The sequence below is a fragment of the Phyllostomus discolor genome, chromosome X (genome assembly GCF_004126475.2).
Source record: "Phyllostomus discolor isolate MPI-MPIP mPhyDis1 chromosome X, mPhyDis1.pri.v3, whole genome shotgun sequence".
NCBI classification, from domain to species: domain Eukaryota; kingdom Metazoa; phylum Chordata; class Mammalia; order Chiroptera; family Phyllostomidae; genus Phyllostomus; species Phyllostomus discolor.
In genome coordinates, this window is record NC_050198.1 from 71,167,101 (window position 1) to 71,181,331 (window position 14,231).

Consider the following 14,231-nt stretch of genomic DNA (forward strand, 5'->3'; position numbering starts at 1 on the left):
ATTGACGGTTTTCTCCCTCTCTTCTCCTTCCCTTCCCCTCTCTCTAAAAATAAATAAACAAAATCTTTTTCAAAAATAAAGTGTTATTATCCTTATTTTATAAAAGAAGAATCAGGTCCAAGGTTATACTGCTATTGACAGTACCAGAATCCCAACCAACATGTTTCTCAAGTCTTTGTTTTTTCCAATATACCCTACCGTGGTTTCTTTTTTTTTCTTCTCCTTTCATGCCAGACCAGTAATATGCCAATGTCATAACAAGGTTTGAGGGAGGCACATCCTACACAGAGCATTAACACCTAATCATCATGCTTATGAATTAGAAAAGGATCATAGTTTCTTCTTATACTTGTGTAGTGGCCCTACTAAATCTGTGAAGCTAAGTATAACTCAGAGGAAGGGCTTTAGGATGGAATGAATGTCATTTTTCTCTATCATCATCAGTTAATATATATTAAGCACCCACAAGATTCCTGACATTTTTTTTTAAAGATTTTATTTATTTATTTTTAGAGAGGGAAGGGAAGGGGGAGAGAGAGAGAGAGAGAGAGAGAGAGAGAGAGAGAGAGAGAGAGAGGGAGAGAAACATCAATGTGCGGTTGCTGGGGGTTATGGCCTGCAACCCAGGAATGTACCCTGGCTGGGAAGATTCCTGACATTTTAATGTAGGAAAGGACAATTGCCACCTTCATAGAATTCATAACAAAGTTCAAATAAGGCAAGTAAACATATGGTTCTGAAACAGATTTCATTAGTAGCCAGTCAAAAACCTTTCTAGAATGTCAAACAATTGATACTTCCAAATCCATTTGATATAGGTTCTTCTTTTTAAAACCTACTGAGTGTGAAGTGGGGCTAAGCCTGCAGATAAAAAGAAAGTGAAAGGTGAAATAACTTCTTGATAATCAGAAAATAAATGAAGCTTTCCAGAGACCTTGTCCCAAAGGCAAATATTAAGGCCACTCAAGTTTCTTGGACTACTATGCCTTCCTATGAAAAAGTTCGTTTCCTACTCATTGGATCCCCTTTAATTATAAGTAGCTTTTAAATTTTAGTTTAGTTTTTGCTAAGTTATGGGTGAAGAACATGGATAGAAGGGAAAAGAAGGTTTCCTGTGCTTTGAATTAACAGGTCTTCATCATACTTCAGCTGAGTCTCCACACTTTTAAAGCCTATTCAGAAAAAGGACAAAAAAGCAAGGCAATCCTGTGGGTGGTCCTGGTGCTGTTCATGCTGGTCAGCAAAAGAAGTTGTATTGTGTCTTCAAATTTACTGAGAGGTAAGCAACACACATTTGATATCAAGAGTGGCAGCTGCTGCCACTGTGATCTGTATTTCAAAGTTAAGTCGCGTTTTAGTTTTAGTCAACTTTGCATTTTAGTTTTAGTCAACTTAGCTGCTTAAAGATAAATAGATCCTAAACTTTTGAGATGTACTTTATCCTAATACCATATGATTTCACATATATATGGTATTTAAATAATAAAATAAATGAACAAACAAAATTGAAAGACTCATAGACACAGAGAGCAGACTGGTGGTTGCCAGAATAGAGGGGTGTTGAAGAACTGGGTGAAAGGTGAAGAGATTAAGAAGTACAAATTGGTAGTTACAAAATAGTCACAGGTATGTAAAGTACACCATAAGGAATATAGTCAATAATACTGTAATAACGATGGATGGTGCAGGGTGGGTACTGAAAATGTAAGGTGGAACACTTTGTAAAGTATATGATTGTGTAACCACTATGCTGTATACCTGAAACTGATACAAAGTAATATTGAATGTAAACTGTAATTGAAAAATACAATTTTAAAGTTATTTTAAAAAGATGTACTTTGTTTTATTTCCCTTTTTTTGCTACTAAATTTTGGGGGAGGATGACTCAAGAATGGTCATTAATCTTCTAAGTAGTTTTGTTAGGTACTCATTTGTCAGGAGAATACTACCATTTGGTTTAGTTTCCTTTATAACAGCACACTCTTATTTCCCATGAAACGTGTTTATATTCAACAATGAAACTTTCATAATTTTAAGTCCTCATAAAAAAACCAATGATACAATAATTCCCACATGATTTTTCCCAAAATATAAAATCTTGGAGAAGAAACTAAAGAACATTATGTGAATTTCTTATTTCTGTGTGAAAATGCAACTGTATTATACTACTTTGATATTGTGCTATGTGGATTTACTCTATTGAGGAGAATATAGAATACACTGGATATGGATAGATGATTATATCATTGTCTGATTTTATGCTGAAGAAAATAAGATATAGTTAGGTTTGTTTTTATCCTGATGGACATTTTCAGTAAGGTTTTTGTAGGAAAGAAGCACAGGGATTGACTGAAAGGTAAACAGGTGCAAATTCAAGTTTTTAGAAACTGATGTAATATTATTCTATACATATTTTTTAAAAAGAAAATGATACCAATGAGTCCTTTTATTGTCAAAGAAAAAAACTACTATTTGGGTTCCTTAGTTGAATATGATCATTAACCAACCTAAAGGGAACTATTTTACTCTCCAGACACCAATCCCCTTGCATCATTCATCTTAGTACTCAGTTGGAAGTGTATTACTTGAAGATTTTCTTAAAATTACCATAACTCAGTTATTCATTCATGAAACAATATTGAACACCTACTATGTGTCTGACACTAAAGCTCTCTGAGGAGGAAATGCTATGTAAATAAAAATAATAAATCAGGACTTCCTGTCAAGAGGGCAGTATAGGTAAACACGGCTCGCCTCTCCACACAACCACATCAAAATTACGACTAAAATATGGAACAACCATTACTCAGAACCATCAGAAATTGAGTCAAATGGAAGTCTGGCAACTATGGAATTAAAAAGCCACATCCATCCAGACTGGTAGGAGGAGCACACATACAGAATGGGCTTGTCCCTCTCCCATGTGTGGTGGATAAAAATTTGGGAGGGATATTTCAGTAGTGAAGAGTCCCAACCCCACAACAGGGCCACCACCCCAGGGTTCCAGTGCCAAGAAGATAAGTCCCTACAACTTCTGGCTGCAAAACCAGCAGGGACTGAGTTGGGGAAGAAATTGCTGGAGCCCCAAGCAGTTTCTCTTAAAGAACCCACATTTGGGTTCTCACCTACTCAGACTCATTCCCTCTGAACTCCAGAACTGGAGTAGAAGCTTGAAAGGTACCAGTGACATAAAGGGAGGAACTGGAGTGTCTGGCATCAAGGCAAGCAGAGGCCATTGCCCTTTTTCTAAACCCTCCGCTCCCACAGAGCCAGTAAGCTGGTGACATATCTGAAACTCTGTCAACCTTGCTAACACTGTTTAACCCACCTTGGAGATCCCCAGAGACTCTGCCCCACCCAAGTTATGGTCCACCCAAACTGCCTTTCCATATGAATAGCTGGTCTTGGTTCATGCTTCACAACTTTCTAAATCCTCTCAAACAAGGAACAGCTGGGCTCAGTGAGACCCAATCCCCACATTAGCAGCAGCCAGCCTATATTCACAGCTTGATTTGCTTGGGAATCTCAAAGCCTCGCAGAAGCAGCAGCCTTCTCAGATTGTTTTATAGAAGGCAGGGTAGCCCTGGGAAGAACACAAGTTAGGACTGACCTTGGCCTGCACCACTCAGGAAACCCCAGGGCCAGTGCACCCAGTGGACAGCTACAGACCATGTCAGAGAACCACCACTCTGCCCCTGCACAGCTGATCCTCCACAGAGGGCAGAGGTTGGTGGTAAGTGGTCACAGTCGATCCTTGCATCTGACTGACCCGGGTAAATCCCTCTCCTTGACCTGCCAACATCAACCAAGGCTCAACTACAAGAGGAGGGTATACTCAGCACACAAAAAGGGCGCACCTCGAGTACCCAGTTTGGGTGATGGGGAGGCTGTGCCACTGGACCCTACAGGACACGTACTACATTAGACCCACTACCAAGACACAGAGTCATAGCAGCTCTACCTAGTACAAAGAAATAAACACAGGGAGGCTGACAAAATGAGGAGACAAAGAAACATGGCTCAAACGAAATGACAGATCAAAACTCCAGAGAAAGAACTAAATAAAATGGAGATAAGCAATCTATCAGATGAGGAGTTCAAAACACTGGTTTTAAGGATGCTCAAGGAACTTAGTGAGGACCTCAGCAGCATAAAAAGGATCCAGTCAGAAATGAAGGACTCACTAATTGAAATAAATAACCATTTACAGGGAAATAACAGTAGAGTAGATGAAGCTGAGAATCAAATCAATGATTTGGAACACAAGGAAGCAAAAAACAACCAATCAGAACAACAGGAAGAAAAAAGAATCCAAAAACATGAGGATAGTATAAGTAGCCTCTGGAAAAACTTTAAGAGGTCCAACATTCACATCATAGGGGTGCCAGAAGGAGAAGAGAAAGAGCACAGAATTGGAAATCTATTTGAAAAAGTAATGAAAAAAAACTTCCCTAATTTGGCATAGGAAGTATATATGGAAATTCAGGAAGCACAGAGAATCCCAAACAAGATAAAAAGGGGCCCATTCCAAGACACATCATAGTTAAAAGGTCAAAGGTCAAAGATAAAGAGAGTATCTTAAAAACAGCAAGAGAAAAGTAGTTAGTTACCTACATGGGAGTTCCCATAAGACTGTCAGCTGATTTTAAAAAAAATGTTGCAGGTCCGATTGGTAAGACATATTCAAAGTCATGAAAAGTAAGGACCTACAGCCAAGATTGCTCTACCCAGCAAAGCTATCATTTAGTATTGAAGGGCAGTTAAAACAGCTTCCCAGACAAGAAAAAACTAAAGGAGTTCACCATCACCAAACCATTATCATATGAAATGATAAAGGGACTTATTTAAGAAAAAGAAGATCAAAACTATGAACAATAAAATGGCAATAAATACATACCTATCAACAATTGAATCTAAAAAACAAACTAAGCAAACAAGAAGAACCAAGACACAATCATGGATACAGAGTGTGTTTTGATGGTTGCCAGATGGGATGGACGTGTGCGGGAATGGGTTAAGAGGTGAGGGCACTAAGCAGTACAAATAGGTGGTTACAGGATAGCCATGGGGATGTAAAGTACAGTATAGGAAATGGAGTAGGCAAAGAAGTTATACACATGACCCATGGACATGAACAATGGTGTGGGGATTTCCTGAGGGAGTGGGGGGTGCTGGGTGGAGGGGTGCAAAGGGGGAATAATCAGGACAACTGTAATAGCATAATCAATGAATTACAATAAGAAAATAAATAAATATAAGCAATAAATTAATGCCCTGGCCAGCATGGCTCAGTTGGTTGCGCATTGTCCCGCAAATCAAAAGGATGCTGGTTCAGTTCCCAGTCAGGGCACATGGGTTATGTGCCTGGTCCCCAGGTGGTGTGCATGAGAAAGGCAACCAATCAACATTTCTCTCCCTCTTTTTCTCCATCCCTTCCCCTCTCTCTAAAAATAAATAAATAAAATCTTTAAAAATAATAATAGTAAATCAACAATGAAGGTGTTAACATTATTCATCATTCAAAACACAGCTGAAATGTTAACATTCAGTTTGCTATTCCCTTTTTTGTGTTCTATACCTTGTACAAACACTTCTGTCCATGTTTGGGTGTCCCTCTACTGGGCTCTTTGAAAAGGTAGAGATCTTGGCTTATTCATTTTTGCACTCCTCAGAACCTAGGATAAGATTTGGTATAGCTCAAACAAGCTGGTCAGTAAATGACAGTTGAAATTGAGGAATTAACATAGTACTGCATCATTTAGTTGTCAATTGAGAAGATAGTACTTGTCCAGACACTAGATTGACTTCTTAAAAATAGTTAACATATTTGTTGTCTTGTTATCGTAGAATTTTTACTACTACAATTTGATAAAATCTATTTTACTTATTAGGTTATATTTCAACGTGTTTTATCATCTAAGAAACAGGCTAATACAGCAGTTTCCAACTTGAAGAAGAAATGAAACCCAAACAGTTTCGAAGTTTTTACGCTGTAGATGCTTACACTGAATTTAGATGAAAGTGTCTAGCGCCCCTTGCATCGCCACCACAGTGACTGCGCTATCCCTATTTTTCCCTTTCCTTTTTCCCACTCTTTCGCCCTCCGGAAAAGGCCGAACATTCCAAGAGCTTCCTAGTTTTCCTCTAGCCCCTTACGGAAGGAGCCGAAGGGCGAGTGTGGCGCCGAAGCAGGGGCTCCTGGAGCTGGGGCCCTTCCGGAAAGACCCGAAATGTGCTCGGAAGTGTAGGGAGACTTCGACTTCAGTGCTTCGCCCCCGCGCTGTGCCCTCTGTCGGCGGCGTCGGGCAGCGGTTGCAGCGGTGGCAGCAGGAGGCGGCAGCCGCGTCGACGTCGCCCAAGACTGGAGCGACGTTTAAAGAAGGAGCCGAATAGCCGCGGAGTCCGGCCTCTTGTTGTTGGAGGACTCCCACCCATCGGCGCGGCCTGACGAGGAGAAGCGGCGGCACGGGGAAGCAGGTGAGGACCCGGCCGGGACCCGGGAGGGGCGAGGGGTGCGCTGCTTCCTCCATCCCTGGGCCGTGCCTGTGTCTGCATTCTCCCCATTTGAACCAGGAAGCGCCCAAGTCGGAGGCTTCGCTTCTCCGGTCCTTTCTTTGTGTGGGCCCAGGAGTGAAGGAGGGGGCGAACCAGGAAGGCCGCGGCGCGGTCCCCTTCGCCGTCAGGGGCCCGGGGGCTGCCGGTGCCCTGGGTAGGCCTGGAGCGTGGGGAGCCCTCCACAGAGATCCGCTTGGCTTTTTCCTTGCCCCTCTGCCTGTCTTTTTGTGCTTTCTTTCTCCTTCTTGCCCCTACTTTGATTTAGAGCCTTTCTGCCCGGCCCACCCTCCCCTTCCGTCCCCTTCCCAGGGCACAACAATGCCGCCTGCTCGGCCTCATCCCCTCCCAGCACCTCCACCCTCCTCTTCGCCACCTTCTACTTTCCCCAGCTCGCTTTATTACTCCCGCCCTCACTGTGCTGCTCCTACCGTTGGTGTTTGCAAGAAGCTACCTTTTTGCTTGAATTGGGGTTAAAAACCTAGGTTGCAGCCAACTGGGTGTAAATGGGGAAGAGGGGGTGGAGGAAGGAAGATGGGGTTCAGCTGCCGCAGGGAGCCGCGTGCTGGTTTGTTTCACCCCCTCGCAGAGGGCATTTTGGCTTTTCCACCATCGCCTGCCCCCAGTCAAGGATTTCTCTGCCAATGTTGCGGAATAGCTTTTGCAGTCAGGTTGCAAATCTTAGGGTAGGTTCAGACTGATTTGTGTTGTTCCTGGGCCCACCCTAAGCGGGAGGAGGAGGAAACCTAAACAAAATGAAACCAACTCCCAGTGTCACCGGGACACATCCATTTAACTCCTGTCTCCATTGGAAAAAACCATTTGCAAGTGACAAAAATTGTGGAATCGTGTTCAGAAAACCCATCTATTGACTAAAAAGTGACTTCTTTCGCAATTCCTATATTTCTGAAGACCTGGTTACTGGCTCGCTGTCCAAAGGTCACCCTTTCTGATGAATTCATTTATAGTAACCTGGAATTCCTTGGTGCTGTTAATGGGCAATGCCTTATTATTGATGATGATTTAAATCCTTGCTCTCTAGACTTCTCACTTACTTTTTGTTTTTAAGCTGTAATTTTGAAATATTGATAAGATATTTGAGATGCCTTGCCTTCCACGTGTATATAACTTAAAGCTCTGTAACAGTGGTACTATTTTGGTAACTCTAAAGGGACAGAATATTAGCAATAAAAGTGTTTCGTAACCAAAAGTACTTATCAGCTAATGTGTGTGTGTGTGTGTGTGTGTGACACACACACACACACACACACATACAACTGAATATCATTATTATTGGGAATATCTATTGAGAAGTGCAAAACACGTTTTGGGGGTGGTACACAGCAATGCCATTTACTGACATCCCCTACCATATTTCCAAAGTAATGTCTGCTCTGTTCCAATAAGTTTGTTTTCATTTTCACTAACCCATTTGATGTGAAAAAAGTTCTCATACCAATTCACATAATTCTTTATAAACAAAATGTATTTGTGCAAATAAGAATTAAGAAATGGTAAACTTTCCTTTTACTTTGTCTTATTTTTTAAGTAGCATTTGTTTACTTCATTTGCCACTCTTTAACATTCCACCTCTGGAGATTGTAAGAGCAGAGAGGTGAGGGGAAAGAGAAACGGGAGGAAGAAAGGAGAGGGTACCGAAAGGTGTTTAATGGTGCTGAGGCACTGAAATTTAAATAAGAACAGAAGCATAATGGGAAGTTTAGAGGTAATACTTTTCAGTGCTTATAAATGCTGATTCAGTCGTTGGCTGCAGGGAGTAGCTTTTGAATATGTTCTTGAAGATAAGTTCAAATTTAAGAAGAGTATATATTACAGACACCAAGATTTTCTGACATTTAAATCATTCATTTACAGGTGAAATAAGTTTTATGTGTTCATGAGGCAGATTTTTCTTAAAGTTTTAGGACAGCTAAAAATGAACTCTTCTTGAAGAAAAAAAATGAAAATTGGAACTAAGGAAATTAATTCTAATCTTTAAAAATTGCTTAGTGGTGATGCATGCATTTGAGATTCAAAGGAAGAGATTACTGTTCACATCTGTAGATCAATTTAAAACTTGCTTGTTTCTTCTTAGGGTGAAATCATGAAATTTGATACATGGTCCAAAACCCAATCCATATGAACAATTTATATAAAAGCCAAAAAGTTTTGCCAAACTTTGGTTAAAACTTGCACGAACTGACCTGACTGGTATGGCTTAGTGGGTCCCTGGTTGATTCCTAGTCAGAGCACATTGCCTGGGTTACAGGCAAGGTGCCTGGTTGGGGGCATGCCAGAGGCAACTGATTGATGTTTCTCTGGGGTATTAATGTTTCTCTCCCTCTCTTTCTCCTTCCTTTTTTCAGTCTCTAAAAATAAATAAAGGAAATCTTTTTTTTAAAAACGTGAGCAAACTATTTAATGATGCTGCAGCTAAAATTCTGAATGATAAAGTACGTTTGTTTTCTTTCCTAATCTTTCATCCCGTCTTCCCTTTCTCTTACAGGCATGGAGAGTAGAAAACTGATTTCTGCTACAGACATTCAGTACTCTGGCAGTCTGCTGAACTCCTTGAATGAGCAACGTGGTCATGGACTCTTCTGTGATGTTACCGTTATTGTGGAAGACCGAAAATTCCGGGCCCACAGGAATATTCTTTCCGCTTCTAGTACTTACTTCCATCAGCTCTTCTCAGTTGCTGGGCAAGTTGTTGAACTGAGCTTTATAAGAGCAGAGATCTTTGCAGAAATTCTCAATTATATCTATAGTTCTAAAATTGTTCGTGTTAGATCAGATTTACTTGATGAGTTAATTAAATCAGGGCAGTTATTAGGAGTTAAATTTATAGCAGAGCTTGGTGTCCCATTGTCACAGGTTAAAAGCATCTCAGGTACAGCTCAGGATGGTAATACAGAAAACTTACCTCCTGGTTCTAGTGACAAGAACCTTGAAATACAAAAATCAAAAGACGAAGCCCAAGATAACGGGGCCACTATAATGCCTATTATAACAGAGTCTTTTTCCTTATCTGCTGAAGATTATGAAACAAAAAAGATCATTGTTACTGATTCAGATGATGATGATGATGACGTCATTTTCTGCTCTGAGATTCTGCCTGCAAAGGAGACTTTACCAAGTACCAGTGCAGTGGCACAGGTCCAGCCTAGCCCAGGCTCTGTTGCTATTTCAGATGTCACACCTTGTGCTAGCAGTAACTCTCCCCCCTTAACAAATATCACACCTACTCAGAAACTTCCTACTCCTGTGAATCAGGCAACTCTGAGCCAAACACAAGGAAGTGAAAAATTGCTGGTATCTTCAGCCCCGACACATCTGACTCCTAACATTATTTTGTTAAATCAGACACCACTTACTACACCACCAAATGTCAGTTCTTCACTTCCAAATCATATGCCTCCTTCAATCAATTTACTTGTGCAGAATCAGCAGACACCAAACAGTGCCGTTTTAACAGGAAACAAGGCCAATGAAGAGGAGGAGGAGGAAATTATAGATGATGATGATGACACTATTAGCTCCAGTCCAGATTCGGCCGTCAGTAATACATCTTTGGTCCCACAGGCTGATATCCCCCAAAATACCACTTTTGATGGATCACTGATACAGAAGATGCAGATCCCTACACTTCTGCAAGAGCCACTTTCCAATTCTTTAAAAATTTCAGATATAATTACTAGAAACACTAATGATCCAGGTATAGAATCAAAACATCTAATGGAGGGTCAGAAGATCATTACTTTAGATACAGCTACTGAAATTGAAGGCTTGTCGACTGGTTGCAAGGTTTATGCAAATATTGGTGAAGATACTTATGACATAGTGATCCCTGTCAAAGATGACCCTGATGAAGGGGAGGCCAGACTTGAGAATGAGATACCAAAAACGTCTAGCAGTGAGACAGCAAACAAACGTATGAAAGTAAAACACGATGATCACTATGAGTTAATAGTAGATGGAAGGGTCTATTATATCTGTATTGTATGCAAAAGGTCGTATGTCTGTCTGACAAGCTTGCGGAGACATTTTAACATTCATTCTTGGGAAAAGAAGTATCCTTGCCGTTACTGTGAGAAGGTATTTCCTCTTGCAGAATACCGTACAAAGCATGAAATTCATCACACAGGGGAGCGAAGGTATCAATGTTTGGCCTGTGGCAAATCTTTCATCAACTATCAGTTTATGTCTTCACATATAAAGTCAGTTCATAGTCAAGATCCTTCTGGAGACTCAAAGCTTTATCGTTTACATCCCTGCAGGTCTTTACAGATCAGACAATATGCATACCTCTCTGATAGGTCAGGCACTGTGCCTGTGATGAAGGATGATGGTATTGGGTATAAGGTTGATGCTGGGAAAGAACCTCCAGTAGGGACCACATCCACTCCTCAGAACAAACCAATGACCTGGGAAGATATTTTTATTCAACAGGAAAATGATTCAATTTTTAAACAGAATGTAACAGATGGCAGTACTGAGTTTGAATTTATAATACCAGAATCTTACTGAACTCTTGAAATATCAAAGTTTTGTTTTGGATTAAGGGGAAAGGCTTTCAGAAGACCTATAAAGAAAATTAAGGATTTGATCTGTCATGTCATCTGAAGGTAGTTTAGTTGGATTATTTGTTGATAATTTTTAGAAGCAAATTATTCTGAAAGTTTAAGTAGAGATTGAAAAGTCCCACCTCCCAGGTATCTGTTTATATAGTTAGCTTTCAGCTCATTTAAAAGAGGCAAAAAAAGGCTTGGAGAGATAGTTTCCTGAATAGAATTTGAAGCAGTCTGAATGTTCTTTGAAAATAACTGGAGTTATTAGCATACCTTAGTATATCTTAAAGTTTCCCCTTCTGTGTTAGCACTTTACTGCTGAATTCTCAATTTTCTTAATATTGAGACTATAAATGTGTCATGTCTTGTAGATGGCATAAAATATAAACACGAACTTCTAAAGTTGTTCTGGAAAATTTCAAAATAAGTCTCCATGTGGTTGTGTACTCTGCTAGTCCAAATGGATAGCAACCTCCTGCCTCCCCCCATGAAAATGGCCATGCAGACAAGTCTCATCTGAAGAATTAGTTTTAGCTAATTAGATTTAAATCTTGCTTTTATTGTCATAGTATGGAAGAGAATGGTGGCTGGGACTGTGTATATATACCTTTGCTATGTGGTCTTTGTGGGCAAAAATACTAATCTCTGTAATGCAGATAAGAGGAGATGAAAAGTTCTGTTGCCGGGTTTTTGTTTTTGAATTTTTGCTCTTACATAGAGACAGAGAGTGTAAGTGAATGGAGATTGCCTTTTTGCTCATTATGGTTAAAAATAGTCCTATGGAAATTTTCAAATTTTTAATCTGTAAGCCACCAAAATAAATCTTTAATTCTATATAAATCTTTATACATGATAGATTGCAGAAATGAGACTCCTACATATTTTGGGTAGGAGGCTACTGGCATATATTTTTCAATGTTCATATTAGAATCTATAATAGGAAGTTTTCATTTGAAATAGCTGAATCAGTGATCTAGTATTTTCCTTTCAGCAGGACCTTTTAAAATAAGTTCCATTCCATCTGCAAATTGCTGCAATATTATAGCAATCAGACTATATGGAATGTAATATAGGCTTGTTGATTCCCATTTATCTCAAGAACAGTAAATACCACCTTTCTTCCTTTTAAAATTACACATATTTAAACACTTAGAAAATAAAGTAAAAACTTATTGAAGTGCTAGAACTAAAAGGAAGCAGGTTGGAAAATATAGCCTAGCATTTATAACAGGATTAACTTGTTGAACTCCTTCTGTAAATGACTTTGCAAAGGAAAAAATTTAATAGATACAGAAAAAGATTGTCGTGCATAGTTATTAGTCATGTGTAACTTTGCTTAAGTATTGCTTAATTCAACATAGGTATTTTCTTTCTCCTTAACCATGTATTTTTTAAAAAATAGTCTGTTTCTTGACTTTGAACTTAAAGCTTTAATTGTAATTTCTCACATATATGTCATTCTTCTGATGGTAAGCTGGATTTGAAGATAATAGTCTCAGTGTTTCTTAAGTTGGTGGCTGAGGGTATCGTGTATCAGTATTTTCAATAATACAAGGAGAAAGAAAAAATAATCCTTTGCTTACCAAGGACTAGAATGATGTGTATCTGTTTTCTGTTCTGTGAGTCTAGACCTTCAACAACCATTTAATAAATTAATCCTTGGAAAATTTTAAATTACCTTATAACTTAAGACTCAGTGATCTCTGGACTCACAATGTGTTTCCTTTCTGTGTAGATATTGATAGCATTACTCTTTGGCTATAGGGTGCATTCTGAAATATTTTTCAGTGGAAATTTGGGTTTCATTAATGCTATTTCACCAGTTAGACATAATTCCACAAGTGTGAATGATACTGATGCCAGCAGAGCTTCCAGACCTTTCAGACTTCTAGGTAAATTAGTTTGTCATCATAAAGCTTAGTAGTTTCTACAAGGCTAGTATGACAAACCAGGAATTCTATAATGGAAAACTATCCAGTCTGAGTAATATGGGTATAATGTTTTACTGCTGCTGTGCTGTATGTAAATCTTGAGTATGAAATTTAAACTGTGCCTATTGAAGGTATCTTCTGGAGTTTGTGGGGAGGAGGAAAACTGGGAAATTAAATTGTATTTTTGCCAGAAGACTCTTAATTGCATGTATGTCTGGGTCTTCAGTTTTTCTAGAAGTTTCTATATTCAAAGTTTGGAATTCATGTGGAATATTCCTTTGGGGCTAACACCCTTTACTTCCAGTATTTATTGGGTTGAAAATCTGCAGCAAGACACTGCTTAAAACTTATGGGGTTTTCCTATTTTATACTTAGTTTTATGGCTATTGAACTTCACTTTTTCTTTCAAGTTGGCTTCAGATTTGCTCATATGATAGATTACCTGTAAATATTCTGGATAGGAACTGTTTGAAATAGCAATTTGTTAAAAAGATATGACAAAGTGAAACTGCTGAAACTAAGCAAAGATTTTTAAATGCCACAGCAGTCTTTCAAGATTCACTTTAAAATATATGTTAAATGAGCATTATCATTTTGGTGGTAATGATTCCCCACATGCAACTACTATGAGGAATTGATGCTGCATTTTTCCTGTTGTACCAAAAAGATAAAACAAATGATAAAAAACACCAAGGTATTTTGTATGGTCAAGGCATGCATATTCTAAGAATTAATTGCTAATTCAACAGCACTGGCTCCCTCACCTCTGTCAATCATATGAAACCGTGTTCATTTACACCTAATGCTGTAATATTCATACTTGTACAATCTTCCCTATCATGACTTTAAGTTCCACTTTTCATTAACTGTTACCTGATATTAGTTCGTAGAGCTTCATACAGCAGAAATAAAATGTTTTAATTCTGATTTTTGAGTACACTTTTTACAAGATTATCTTTCATAAATTATATAGACCTTTGTATTCTGTTGTTTTTCAATTTTTGGAGCAGGAGATTAAAGCTATATTTCTGATGATGGCATGACAAAATTTTCCATTGGGTTTATATGTTGGTTATTTGCATGCCCAATGCATCTTGAACCCTAATAGTCAAAAGTAAGTCAGCTTCTGTCAGTCACTTTAGAGCAGTGGTTTTCAACCTTTTTCATCTCAGGGCACACA

The 14,231-nt window shown here is 39.0% G+C and overlaps 1 protein-coding gene and 1 non-coding gene across 2 annotated transcripts; one reads left to right on the forward strand and one right to left on the reverse strand.

Annotated features, from left to right (window-relative positions):
- Positions 1–228: 228 nt before the first annotated feature.
- LOC114505903 lies at positions 229–331 on the reverse strand. The gene has a single exon (XR_003685354.1). It is a non-coding gene; the product is annotated as a small nucleolar RNA U13 (small nucleolar RNA).
- A 5,907-nt stretch (positions 332–6,238) lies between these two features.
- On the forward strand, positions 6,239–13,978 carry ZBTB33 (zinc finger and BTB domain containing 33). The gene is made up of 2 exons (XM_028523240.1): positions 6,239–6,477; positions 9,059–13,978. The coding sequence occupies exon 2, from the start codon at positions 9,061–9,063 to the stop codon at positions 11,077–11,079; it is 2,019 nt and encodes a 672-aa protein (XP_028379041.1). The 5' UTR covers positions 6,239–6,477; positions 9,059–9,060; the 3' UTR covers positions 11,080–13,978.
- Positions 13,979–14,231: the final 253 nt, after the last annotated feature.

Excerpts from the sequence above, each read along its gene's own strand:
- ZBTB33 (XM_028523240.1), top strand. The coding sequence starts at position 9,061 with ATGGAGAGTAGAAAACTGATTTCTGCTACAGACATTCAGTACTCTGGC.